The sequence below is a fragment of the Antedon bifida genome, chromosome 9 (assembly GCF_963402885.1).
Source record: "Antedon bifida chromosome 9, ecAntBifi1.1, whole genome shotgun sequence".
NCBI classification, from domain to species: Eukaryota; Metazoa; Echinodermata; class Crinoidea; order Comatulida; family Antedonidae; genus Antedon; species Antedon bifida.
In genome coordinates this window covers 14,573,220-14,588,051 of record NC_136234.1, presented here as the reverse complement: position 1 = coordinate 14,588,051, position 14,832 = coordinate 14,573,220, and the positions used below count along the sequence as shown (strand labels likewise).

Genomic DNA, 14,832 nt, shown 5'->3' with positions numbered 1-14,832 from the left:
TGGTAGTGGAGACTATTTTGTAGTGTCGTTTAAAAACAGAATATATTATTGCAATGATTGAAAAGTAACAAAGGTTAACAATACATTATCAAATCGATATTTTAATCGTAGACTTTTTCGAAGGGGATGATGATAAATCTTCTTATAATTCATTTTGCTCCGTTGGTGGCGCTATAATAATATGGGTGTGTAGAAAGCGACGACCTCGAATTGGACGACCCCAACGACCCGGGCGACCTCGAATTGAACGACCTAGAATTGGACGACCCATAACACGAAACCGACGACCCCTATAGCCTAGCCTAGGCCTAAGCGTGGTATAACATCCCGAAGCCGAAAATAGCCAAAGATCTTTAAACCATACCTTATTTAATACTCGCAAGCAAGCAATTGATTGAAAAAATACAGAAATATCGCCATTTGATACTGAATGTGTCGACACGAACAAACGAACAGATATGGAACGCCAAGAGTGCATCATTAAAACTGCATTCGACTCGATTAGCACACGAAATATCATAAACATGGCAACCCAGGTCAAAACGGCCCCTTTTCAGCGGCGGGTAAGGTTTGACCGTATACAATGCATATGTGAAATGTAAAGCTTTCTTATGGCCCTCCCCATGCACATGTTCGCAACACGCTGCTTGGTAGGCCTATAGTGTTCGTTATATGAAGAAGATGTAATTATACGTCCATGGTTTAACCATGTAATGTATAATATTTATTTCCTTTGAATTTCTTTTTAATATGTTTGTCGAAATACCAATGACCAACCAATGACCAATCCACTGAGCAAACCTTACCCGCCGCTGAAAAAGGGCCCGTTTTGACCTGGTTTGCCATGTTTATGATATTTCGTGTGCTAATCGAGTCGAATGCAGTTTTAATGATGCACTCTTGGCGTTCCATATCTGTTCGTTTGTTCGTTTCGACACATTCAGTATCAAATGGCGATATTTCTGTATTTTTTCAATCAATTGCTTGTTTGCGAGTATTATATAAGGTATAGTTTAAAGATCTTTGGCTATGTTCGGCTTCGGGATGTTATACCACACTTAGGCCTAACGCCTAGGCTAGGCTATAGGGGTCGTCGGTTTCGTGTTATGGGTCGTCCAATTCTAGGTCGTCCAATTCGAGGTCGCCCGGGTCGTTGGGGTCGTCCAATTCGAGGTCGTCGCTTTCTACACACCCATAATAATATAGACCTAAACAAATTAAGAGAAACGGGAAAAAACCAATCCAAAAAAGAAGTTAGAAAACATGTCTTATTCCGTCGTAACTCAGGATATTGTGAATGTTGCTATTTCTAGTTCATTAAATTCATTTGGAAGTCAACGTAGATTTCCAAAAGATATAACCATTTCTGAATTAAAGGTAAAAACGTGGTAACCTAGCCTAGGCCTAGCTGTTTGAGTGGGTCCAATTTGATGTCTGCTTTTGCTAGCCTTAGATATTAACTTTATCCCCCGGTCCATCACCCAGACAGCAGTCATTGGCAAAGTATGTCAGGCCTAGAGGTATCAGACATTTTACCTATAATATTGTAATATATATCACTTCTTTTTTTCAAAGTCTAAATTAGAGATGATTGTTGGATCTTCAGCATCATATATGGAGCTGCAGTTATTTGATGCCAATGGTAAACTGATGGTGTCGATGTCAGATGACGCTGCGCTGCTAGGATCATTTCCAATTGAAGATAATATGAGAATACATGTAAGTGGTGTAATGATGTTGGGAAAACCCTGATGTTCAGTTGGGAAAATCCCGATGATTGTTTGGTAATTGATTGTTCACTGTGAAGATTTGAATTTACATAATATATCGATCACATTTTTTATCTTGATAGGTTATTGATAAAGATGCTACAAGAACTGTTGGTGAATATGAAGATGTTTCAAAAGTAGACAAATTTGAGATTTCTGCTGAGGAGTATAGCGCTAGAACTGGTAAACAGAAGGAGTCTCAAACTATCTTCTTATATGCTCTTAATATGTACCTTTTTTACTTTGTGTTTTCTTTTGACAAACTTTATTTACAGTAGTAGAACCTTTCATTCGGGGCAACTATTTATATTCAGGAGACACTGCTATTAAGGGGACATTTTTTCATGAAACGAACAAGGGCAATATATTCCTTTATAAACTAGGCCCAACCCCTATTATTAAGTGGACACTTTGTTGGGTCCTGGAGGTGTTCCTTTAATAAGGAATTCTACTTCAATGGACAAAAAAATCAGTGAAAAGGTGATGCAATAATGTTGCCTATTCTCATGATGTCCACTGTACAAACACAACACTTCAATTTCATTACACACATATATTAATGGAATAGTCCTTAAAATTTCTGTAAAATATTATTCATTTTCAGATTCAGTTCGTGCTTTTAAAATGAAGAATAAAATTGGAAAATATGCTGATAAGGATCCGGAAGAGGAGAAAAAGAGAGAGGAAGAGAAGTTAAGGAAAGCAGCAGAAGAAGAAGCATTAGCAAAAGCTATTACTATAGGGTCAAGGTGTGAGGTCAATAATCCAAAAGTACCCCCTGTAAAAAGAGGAACCGTCATGTTTGTAGGTGAGGATGTATGAATTGTTTTGTCAAGCTGATCAAAGCTCTTAATACATTTTATTCTGCAAAAATCGCTTTGTAAATCATTTTTTAGGAGGTTTTGTGCTGATTTTCCCTAAGTAGCATTGTCACATAGTCACACAGCAAATGTCATTTCATTTTGACACTCATTTCTCTGTCGACTGGGACCAGCTCACCGAGGTAACTTCCTACTCGTCTGAACGATGCACTGATTTCTTTAAAGTGCACACAAACCACATGTGTACACTGGACCTCCAGTTTTAGGTACTTAAGTTGAGGAGAGTCTTAAATGTGCTAGAATATGGAATGATATTTACACTGTGAATATAATGTGTTTTGTTTTTATTTATAGGTAAAACAGACTTTAAACCAGGTTGGTGGGTTGGTATACAGTATGATGAACCTCATGGAAAGAATGACGGCAGGTGAGATTATCAGCATAGCTTTGTTCCCACCTGGACGCAATGCAATGACATAGGTGCAACCCAAGAAAGTTGACCAATCACAAGTGACAGTCAGCATGATCCTTCGCGTCGTGATTGGTCAAATTACTTACAGCGTGCTTACGACCCAGTATTGCATCTAAGCTTTAGCCTACACAGTTGCTTAGATTGCAGACAGGGGTATTAGTTGTTGAATCCAAATCCACAACCAGTTCAATATCACTATTATAAATTGTGTTGTAATACTTTTCTATATTCACAGTGTTGGTGGCAAGAAGTATTTTGAATGTCCAGATAAATACGGAGGCTTTACCAAACCAAACTTTGTGACTGTCGGAGATTTCCCAGAGGAAGATCTTGATGAGATGTAACTGTTCAAAGTTCATCGATCGTACCCTGACGTCAGCTGGTTGAAGAGGCAAATGATTGTGTGCAATGAAAACTTCTGTATTTTGTTAATATGAGATCAGCAGACTCACTATCTTGGCCAATTTACAGATGTTTTGCTATTAAAGGCTTGCATACATTTTGTATGATTTGTTAAAGCAATTGTGGCAGGCTTGAATAAAATCTAAGCAAACAAATTGTGTTTTCTTGTTTTACAAATACTAGAACAATTGTGGGTAATGCTAGGGTATTTTTATGTAGGCCCTGTGCTGACTGATAACAGTTTTAGGTCTTGGTAATGCTAGTGTAATCTTATGTGGGTCCTGGGCTAACAATAATTGAACAGTTAGATGATGTGGCATGTTGATGTGGATGTTGAAGAACACTTAGGTCTGCTAAGGTATTCTTTTGCAGGCTCTAGGCTACTGCAAGCGCATTATTTGGTACTGTACTAGGGTATATATGCATAAACACTTAAGGTCTGGGTCACTCTAGGAGGGTGTCATTATTAAGGTCCAGATTAAACCATTGCTATTGTGTGTGCATATGAAAACTTTAACTCTTACCTTATGAAAATCTAACAGTTTAAAAGAACAATTGTGAGTTGAATACCTGGGTTGAAATGCATTGTCTGTAGGTGTAAAACGAAATACAATTGATTATATGAATAAACATAAAGTTTGTTCATTATGGGCTGACTAGGTTAGCATATTAATTGCTTTGACTATTAAGACCAGCAATATTCAATAAACATTATCAATTAAGAGGAAGTGGGCCTAAACCAAGAAAATTTAAATCTTTCTTTGTACATACTAGTGTGAACATGTTATCGTTTATCCCATCTTAAGCTCTGTCTACGTTATCAAACTAATTTGACAAAATAAGTGTGATGTACCCAAATATGGTAGTGATATGCTTAAATATGGTAGGGATATGACATCATGTCCATATATGGGCACATCACATTTTTTTGTCACAAAGTTTGATAGTGTAGACAGAGCTTTATATTTTAATGTGAATGCATCAAGACACAATATACAGTAGGCCTAAGCTTAATTTAAGTTGCTGCAAAATGTTCTGTTCCTCATAACGAGGAAAGCTGTCATAAAGAAAAGTTGCTACCAAAAATTGAAATAAAATAGTGTATACAAATAAAAAGAATTGTTCCTTACTTTTTTTGGTACAAAAATTATAAGCAGTTCAATCGGATATTTACGCAAATAAAAGCAAGACCACGAACCAGTTCTACTGATAACTCCTTTCATGATCTTGGTAGAATTGATTTTTTTTCAAATCTGGCTTTGAAAGTATTTTCGTACACATTCTCTGAGAAGAATTGAGCTTTTCTACACTTCCAACTCATGAAAATATTCTATACATTCCATAAATACAAACATTATTTTGTTTTTATAACACAACTACTGAATGTACAACCAGCCTTGAGTTGCACAACATTTTAACAAGAATTTGAATGTGCAATGTACCACCAGCTATCATGAGGATGGATACATGGCATGTGATACATAATCAGCCAATCAAATAGCAGGGATACACTTACAATAGGTGTGTTATAATACTGTATCTTACATGATAACATGTAACTATAATACTGTATCTTACATGATAACATGTAACACCACTCAAGTAACACAAATGAATACTCCTTTATTTTTACAAGTGTACATTATTTGCTGTATTTTGACAATTCATACAAAATGTGAGCTTAATTAGTAAATAGTACATTATTTTACAATAAAAATATATAATAGACAACAATCAGTTTGGGGTAGGACTGACCCTTGGTATCAAATCTTAGGAATACATTCAGACAAGGTATAATATTGAGTTGCTGTATAGTCAATGGAATGTCAACACCTATTTAAAATAATTAAAGCATATTTTTGTTTTATCAAGTGAACATCCTACCCACAAGTTGCAATATACAAATTTTGCTTATGTAAATTCAGAAAATTTTATTCAACTCTTTTAACATATGTTTCATTAAATCATTTCATTTTAATTTTGGTAAACATTACTCAAAATAATATCATTTACTATCGGGCAAATCAATTTAGTAGTAAACATATATCATTTGCTTTCACTTTGTAATTAAAACATATAAAATTGTACATTGTATTTTTAAGTAAATATTCTCAATTATATATTTACGGAAACAAATATTATGCTTCGATTCTGAAAACTGAAAAATTCATCACTTAAAATATATGCATATCTACAAAATGTAACTAAAATTAATTTGATATTTGACATAACGGTAAAAAGCACATGAATTAATATTGCGCTGTTGTTCTACACTGCGTTAGCTATATATACGGTACAGAGGAAAACATAGCATCAAGGAGAACGTAGGGTCAAGGAAAACGTAGAATAAAGTAAAAACTGTATAATAAAATCATAGCAACACGACAAACATGGAATTAATTGCTTGTAAACTAGTCTCTGGTAATTGTTTTTTTTTTGCCGCCGTTACATTCTTTACAACCGCCACTTGAAAATAGTTTGGTTTTTGTTTCACCTCAAGTATAGGTATGGCATGCCACATGTGCCAAAATGTATGTTTATGTCTAGAACATAGAATAGGCTGCATGTACACAAACATGATGGTGTTCCAGCATAGTAGTGTTTAACCAAACACAATTTATTCAACAGTATTGTACTGTAATAAAGTGCTTTTACTAGGCTATATCATTTATACCAGTAAACTTAAGGTTCTTAATTACAATCCTATAAAATTGTGTTGACTTAACATGTAATTAACTGTTACAATTTAAGCAACTAATCAAACAGGTGAAAGGAAAAATTAATTTAAATTAGTAACTAAGCAACACGACAACACTAGACTGTGAATTCATTGCTTACATACATAGTACTACTGTACCACAAAATACACTGAATCTGGCACTCAGTGGCGCACCAGACTTGATTTAGTTGTGTTGGTTTGACTGTACAACAAATTAACAATTTGTTACTGCAGCTAACAGCTAAATTGATGCAGTACAACTAAAAGCAACACGACAACACTACATATGTGAATTCATTGCTTGCGTACAAACATTTTGACCAGACACAGTAGTGTTAACAAAACATATTACTGTAGTACACATTGCCAAATTACAAAAAAACACTTGATGCAGGACTCTACACTTCATTTAATCAGGAGCGACGACTAACAACCGACAAATGTCACCCGATGACCTAACCAGGTCAGGTCAACCAATGTATCTTTGGTCGTCAGAAGTCGCAAATGGAAAGCAACAAACTTGTGAGTTAATCAAGAGAAATGAAAAATGATTTGATGCAGTACAGTGTATAACCATGGAGGTATAAAAATAGAAGGAGAGAGCTCGAATGTATTGTAGCGCGTTAACAGGATGTCGCCATGGTATTTTCAAAGCCAAAGCCTTGTGCCGACAGCGCGCTGCGCGGACTTTGTTACCAACGTCAGCCGCCGCGTCTAGATAGCCCTCTATCGTAGAGGAGGTGAGACCTCAAATATACACAAACAAACACATATACTTTTGGCATGCGCAGTGCTATTGTTTGTGTTATAATTGTTGCGCAATCAAATGTTTGCTTCCCGCTTAAAAAATCTCTAAATATTGATACCAAACACGTTTACATATGACATTTTAAGCGAATTTTATCAGGCTCCCATTATAGTTGTTATTGTAATTTACATGCTGTTCATGCAATTATATGTATTTCGATAAAATATTAATAAACGTCGTCATACAGCTGTAGTTTTGTGTGAAGAACACATGGTTATTACTTTGCATTCTTACGTTAGTCGTTGGGCTGCCGATGATTGCCGGCCAAAGATATTGACGAAATACATTAGGCATATTTCGCGGGTTTGTTGACAATGAATGGGGGGAGGTATTCGATTACGAAACCATGACTAGGCCTATAGTTTTAGGCTAAGGATGGAGTAGTCCTTGCACAATTATTATAATCTAGGCTAAAAAATAATCATTGCTGTAAGCAGCCATTTTATCTCCTCTGCATGCAGAGTAAACAAACATGTGACGTCACGTCGGCGATATCAGGAGGCATGCGCAGTTACTCGGAACGCGACTAGGAAGCGACCACGCCGAGGCACACTGCGCGTAAGTCGCAGTTAACATTTGTGTAACATGCTGCGCTATATGGGGAGGCGGCGGACTACGTAATTACAAAGGCTTGTTTTCCGAGCTCTCTCCTTCTATTTTTATACCTCCATGGTATAACACTAAAGCAACTCGACAACACTACAATGACTGTGAATTCATTGCTTTCATACACACATAATAGTTTTAACCAAATAAACATTGTGTTAACACTTTTTGGTATTCTAGTATTACACTTGATGCAGTAGACTCAATCGTAGTACAGTACATGTTTTACTTAATACTACCGTGTTACAAGGACTAGACTGCTGCCAACAACCTGAGGCATGAATGAGGGCGCTACGATAATGATGCTATCCTGGTGTATTGCGTAAGGTTATAACACTTTTGCAGATAAAACATAAGCACAATTGGGAATGCTTTGATATTGTAATAATATACACACGACTACATCTAAATATTATAATGCACTCGGGTCAAAGGTTAATAATATTCACATGCAAAATATAAAGCATTGCAATTGGTCAAATATCATCTACATATTAATATCATAATAATGAATAAATTGCTATATAAATGATAATATTAAAAAATAGTGAAACATTAACAATATTAGTAATATAATTATAAAGTCAATAATGAATGGATGATAAAAGCTAGTTTTTTACACTTTCTGTGGAAGACGATTATTTTTTTTTTAATATTCAAAGGCACTACAAGCTTGCAAGTGCTTCTATTAGTGTAATAAAGGTATTTATAAGCTATAGCAATTATCTATAAACAAGGTAATAATGTACAAGACTCATTTAAATATACCAAATAAACCTGTTCCTCTCTTCTCCACTACTTCATCAAACAACACCACTATAATATTCCAGGGAAAATTATTACTTTTTACAAATTTTAATGTACAATTTATTATTAATTTCCATCCTGGTATTATGTACTAAAAATGAAATAAATTTGTGTACAATTTAGCATTTTAATACAATTTATATAAAGGTAGATTTTTTTAAGGTAATTAAATCAAGGATTGACTGTGGATCTTACATATAACCTACGCACCACAGAATATAAAATAATAAAATTTACACTTTTTAATTATTCAACAATATAACTTCTAACTTAAAATTTTACTAGCGCCATTCAAAAATTGCAAAAAAATAAACTTATGGCTAAAAAAACTGACGCTACACAGGAAATATAATAAAGGATGCCATATTTAGAAGTGCAATTAAAATAACAATATTCTATTGTAAACTACACCTTTAGTGAAAGGTTTAATGTATTGTTCATACTCCCTCTGCTAGATGTAATACAGTACCCATACAAATAATGCATCTTGTGGTTTAAATTCAACTACTAACATGGGCAGGCTCATGTTAATGCTGAAAAATTCATGACTCACACTCTGCATTTGGTCCTCGGATATAACCCCAAGTTCAAGGGATGGGCTTATACCTCAGTAGGTAGTTTATATGATTTTAATTGTTGTATTTAATTAACCATTTCTTCCCCCTCTGTTATATCCAGATTACTGAAACATCAGTAATTAATAAAAGATCTAACTTAATATACTTCAGCATTAAAAATATAATTTGGAAAAATCTACACCAAGGTGGTTTTATGTTAATTCTATTTAAATTATCGGATTCAAGGTATACATAAGGAGAGTAGATAAAAAAAAACATCTGCCTGATATATTGAAGACAACAAAGAATTGGATTATAATATAGAATAAAGGAAATATATTTTAGGCAGACAATTAATATCTTTGTATGACATTAATAATCAAATATATATGGAATGCAAAACACTATACAAATTGGAATCTTCAATTTTCTTAACCAGTTGATTGATTGATTACGTTGTATTCTTCTTATTCTTTCAAGTGAACAATCATGAAAAGTAGTACTAGGTGTAATCGACTGGTCACTCACAACCACCTCGCAGTGAGCTGCTACTTCCACTGCTCGCATTTAAACAATGAGGAGTTTGTTGGCCTAGATCTGCTGACTATCTGCTCAAAACAAAGCCAGTCAAATATGGCTCAGTATTATCAGATACAATGTTATAAATGTATAAACATGGTGGCAAAACATCATCATGTCCATATATGGGCACATCATATTTTTTTTTGTCACATAAAGTTTGATAGTGTAGAAATAGCTACATTTTTTAACCATTATTACCTGTCTTCTCTCGACTACCAAGCCTATATAATTCTAGACACTGAAGCATATGTGATTTCAAGACGCTTTCTGGTAATAAAATAAATATTCCATTGTATAGTGCTTTTATTAAAAAATATTATTGCTACATGTAAAGATCGATAGATCCGTTTAACCTAACCAGGAGACTGGTACCCATTGTGGCTCTCTCTCAATGCGTTCAATCTCCGTGATTAGGTCGTGCAGCGCCCTCTCGTGATGATGGTGAATTAAGATGAAGTCAAAGTAATGACCGTACAGATCTTCCATCGTCCTGCCAGTCTCAATGATGTCACGTAATGCTTCTTCCTACAAATTGGATAAAATAAAATTTATCATTATTTAACTTGCATTCACACTGATGCCGAAATCTGGTTCGGTATCCAGGAAATTAATTGTGAGAAATGGGTGTAGTGTTTAAGAATAGAACCGTTCACACTAACACATTCCGGATTTTTTTACAAAATGTGCATAGGTTTGATTGAAAATGATAACATAGCCAGAGTTTTCTCCAGCCACCAGTCAGAATCAAGCTCAAGAAGATGATTAAGAACAATCACTGGAGTGTATGTCTCTAGTGGTTGCAAAGTCAAAGCAAAACTTTAATTTAAGATATATACATATTAAAATACAATAAAATATGAAAATACAAAAGTAGTACATTTTCAACGTTTAAAATTTGAATGTTTTGTGCCTGATGGTACAAATGAGCAGGAATAACGACTGGTGAGAGCAGTCGGGGACCTAAGTCTGCTGAACGGATGATGTATCGGTGGAGCGGATGACTCGCATCTTTGCAATGCCAATTGGTTAAGATGGAAGGCACCCAGATGCTAACCATATCATTAGTGGCATTAGTGGTAGTGGAATCAAAATACAGCTCCAAAGAGTAAACAAACAAACTGTGCTAACTGTAGTCCCACTCTAGTGATATCTGTCACTGAATATAACACAGATGTTTTTGTTTCTAAATTAGCCTAAGCTTTTAGGGTCCACCGACTTCTGACCCCACAGCCATACATGTTTCAATCTTTCACCCACCCCTTTGCTGATAGCCAAACTGCATAGTGACACTTACCTTTAAAGTTTCACCAGCCTCAGCTCGTTGTTGTCTTAACCGGTCAATGTTGGGTGGATACACAAACACAAAGTATGGTTTTAAATCAGAGTTCTTCAGAATCTTCAAAGACTAAAAAAACAAATAAATAACATAAAATAAAATGTTCTTACATGGCTGAGAAACGGACACTTAATAGCACATGTGTTAGTACTGTATATTGTCTAACATCTTCACTTGACTTGTAATGATGATTATATTAGGAAAAACAATGTTAAATGTTTTGAACACACAAAATACACAATTTGATCATGTAAATAGTAATAAAATAACCAGTGCATAAACACAGTTACCATATTTGTATAATCATATGGGTGGGGCCTAGGATATTTGGCCTATGATATTGGGCCTCGTGATAATGAGCCTATGATATTGGGCATGGGTTACTGTACCCAAGATATTGAGTCTGGGATATTTGGCTTGAGAAATTGGGCCTGGAATATTGGGCATGGGGTACTGTACCCAAGATATTGAGTCTGGGATATTTGGCTTGAGAAATTGGGCCTGGAATATTGGGCCCTCCGAGACATTGGACCTGGAATATTGGGCCTGGAATATTGGGTCTGGTATATTGGGTCTGGTATTTTGGGCTGGAGATATTGACATTGGCATTGAGATACTGGGCCTGGTATATAAATTTCGACCCAAGTTAAATCAACTCTGGAACTATACTCGAAGAAACTGAACTAGGATGTAGGATTATATTCGACCATGGGACTATTAATCAGATTAAGTGCATCAAGGATAAATTAAGGTATGGGATTATATTTGGGCATGTGATTATGCTCAGTAATACAAACATGGTACATGTTAAACATTTGATAATATTAATAATTCTTTTTATCAAACATATTGGTTTGTTTAGTGTCAATTACATACAGTCATCTACATTTTGCCATGCATAAATGAAACACACTGTTTAATTAATACTGTCCATAGCATGCAATATAGACTGAGAAAACCCCTGTGTAAGTTAATTCTGTTGATGCAATAGAAGGTGTACTTGAATATTATAACTACAGGCAGTGTCAGATCCAGTATTGTGTATAAGGGCCTGTTCAGACCTACAGCATTATGCTTTTGTGTCATACGTGGCGTACAACACCATGGGTCTTAACCAGGAAAAGATTAGTGGAAGCCACCTCTTACGACACTGATCTTTCGTTCGTTATGACAGCTCAAGGTACACGAAAGTCAATGATTTTTGACCTCCAACCAATCAAATTTACTCCTGCATACCAGATGTTTTCGAATGTGTTAGTTCAGCGAGTATGAACAATTTGCCCCTTCTCTAAATCCGCTTCTACAAGCATATCCTAAATATTTAAATTTAGTACTTCTGTCTTTTGCTTTGCACTGTGGTGTAGTTTCAGAGCAACACAATTTTCTATATATTTTATGCAAATGATATAATAAATATTAAATTTGATATAAAATTTTAATTGACTTTTGTATACAACATATTCTTTCATTTTAAACTTTTTAGGCCCTGCCGCCCTCACCCCATATTTCAAAATCCTGTATCCAACACTGCTAACCTTAAATTATATATATTAACACAAACAAAAATCCAAATATGTAGTTTCAATTCAATTATGTGTAATAAATGGTATGTCTGATAAGAGCTTACTCAAAATATTTATACTGAAAACAATTACTAGTCTGAACAAAACCCACAACAATGAAAGTGAAATAAATTCAAACTTGGAATTTCACAATATTTAAATGACAATGTGACAGCTATATAAATGAAAATACTGAAAAATCACAATTAACACCAAACAAAGAAATACAAGTATGCAGTAAAATTGAACAAAAAATCATGAACGGGAAAATATTCAATATACAAAAAAGTACAAATGTCTTTTTAATAAGGTAATCAATAGCAGAATGGTCTATATTTAGAATTTCTAGCTATAATTTCATGTGAACTTTGACCACAGAAAGTGATTCTAATTGCAGGTACCGTACGGTCTTTGATTGGGAGGTAAAATTATAATAATATAAAAAGTAATATTTATCTATTTTCATAAAAACATAAATTTGACAAATTTAAATTTTACTGGTTATTGGAATGTGTGTCAATTATTTTATCCTTTTCACGACTCTTAGCTTGAGTATCAGGGACTAAACAATTTCTTAAAATTTCTTGATATTCATAAAGTTCAATAACTACAATATAATCATAGATAAATAGTGTAATTTATGATATAAACTATTCTATTAAAATTAATGTGAAACTTATCTTGTGTGTACTGTAAGTGCATTACTTTGACAGCTTATATTAATTAGTCTTAATTCTTTCACAGTCACATTGTTACAAAAAACAGTGCATACTACTATATCAACAATTAGACGTGCATTCGCATTTCAAACTGTGGTCAGACGAAATGGTATCAAGTTTACAGAATCATTATACTTAAGTGCGAACACAAGTGATAGAATAGTACAAATTGAGTACAGTGACTAATAGGTAAATAATCAATTGATTAAATGTAGTATTGTGAGGAGACTATGGGACAAATACAGTAGTTGAATAACAAAAAAGCATTCATATAAATAGGACACTTCTTAAAGTTGTGTGTCATTTTACAAAAACAACTTTGTAAAACTTTCTAAAGTCAAGAAAATTTCCCAATAAACATAACTTTTTAGATAACCAGCACACTTTCTTAAGTTGTATTTTAATTTTTTTTAATGGATAAAAAACAATAAACATGCAAAACTCTGTTTAAAGTCAAGAAAAATTGTATATAGCATGAATTTTTAAATAAAAAGTGTATTACTATTATCAATAAACAAAAACAAATGTGCAAAAGTAGAGTAAAGTAAAACAAAATTACATAATAGAAACTGCCATTGCTGCATTGAAAACTAGTTGTTTTATTGGACATACTCTAAATTTATGGTCCTTCATCCAATTAAGAAAAGTATTTGTAAAGCACCGCTGATTATGAGCATAAATTATCATAGTCTGTGCGCTATGTAATGTTAATATTAGTGATGGTGGAGTATGTCGTTTTTATGACACAATTCCATTAAATAAAGTGACAAGGGAAAAATAGGGATTGATATTACAATAGCGCTTCCCGTGGGGAAAAGGGTACACAAGCAGTTCTCCATGGTTAATCTTGGTACTGGTGACTGCTAAATATTAAGTATACTTCATTGGGTTAAAATGAAAGATTATTATTAATGTTTAGCATAGGAAATGGCAAGTCAATACAAAACAGTAAAACAGATATATACGTACTATACATAAAAAATAGCAACAAGCAAACATATGTTTTATTTTAAAAGAGCAAGCACTACAAACAAAAAACACATCAAACAACAAGATGCAGAATGAAAATTAATTAACACACACCATTAACCATGAAGAATTCCATTGCATTGGCATCTCCTCTACTAGAGTCTGCTTGGGAAAGAAAACGAGTTAGGTGAAACAAACAATATACGGCGGGAAAAAGCATCAGGGTAACGTACTTGCTTGAACAACTATACGCACAAATTAAACTGTTAGGGTTTGCTGAGAGGCGCTTAATTTGATACAGCATCAACCTGAATGGTGTGATGATAGGGAATACTGGATTTTACTCCTCACCATTAACGTATGTGCTCTAAAGCGTGGTTCTCACTAGGATGCAATGTATCAACGTAAAGTGCCTTATTGCGTAATCACAAGCAGCAAAACAGACGACAAAACAGTGCTGCAAACATCGCTACTGGAAATCAAATCTATATATCACGCAAGAACGCCGGAGAAACATAGTACATAGCTCGTCGTGTGAACCAGATCAAAGTTTATGGCAACTGATGTGTGGGAAAACATAGTTATTGGAAGGCCAATTTCTTACATTGCATTGCATCGCTAGTGGGAACCACGCTTAATAGTTTAAGAACATCTAGCCCAGCTCTTGTAGGCCTAGGAATAGAATGGTCCACTACCATAGTGA

At 34.4% G+C, this 14,832-nt stretch overlaps 2 protein-coding genes across 5 annotated transcripts in view; one reads left to right on the top strand and one right to left on the bottom strand.

Moving 5' to 3' along the window:
* The first annotated feature begins 1,227 nt into the window (after nucleotides 1-1,227).
* Nucleotides 1,228-3,619, top strand: LOC144852886 (tubulin-folding cofactor B-like). Its single transcript, XM_078710926.1, has 6 exons — nucleotides 1,228-1,377; nucleotides 1,576-1,719; nucleotides 1,853-1,952; nucleotides 2,374-2,577; nucleotides 2,945-3,017; nucleotides 3,298-3,619. The coding sequence occupies exons 1-6, from the start codon at nucleotides 1,264-1,266 to the stop codon at nucleotides 3,404-3,406; spliced, it is 744 nt and encodes a 247-aa protein (XP_078567052.1). The 5' UTR covers nucleotides 1,228-1,263; the 3' UTR covers nucleotides 3,407-3,619.
* A 1,448-nt stretch (nucleotides 3,620-5,067) lies between these two features.
* The window catches only part of LOC144852703 (protein PALS1-like), a 42,034-nt gene continuing 32,269 nt past the window's right edge, over nucleotides 5,068-14,832 (bottom strand). For 3 of the 4 annotated variants that reach the window (XM_078710653.1, XM_078710655.1, XM_078710657.1), the window contains 3 exons: nucleotides 14,244-14,291; nucleotides 10,838-10,948; nucleotides 5,068-10,068 (listed from right to left, as the gene is read on the bottom strand). In XM_078710653.1, coding sequence (XP_078566779.1) covers nucleotides 9,892-10,068; nucleotides 10,838-10,948; nucleotides 14,244-14,291 — 336 coding nt within the window. In that variant the 3' untranslated portion in view covers nucleotides 5,068-9,891. The remainder of the gene's footprint in view (nucleotides 10,069-10,837; nucleotides 10,949-14,243; nucleotides 14,292-14,832) is intronic. The other variant, XM_078710654.1, reaches the window with a different exon arrangement.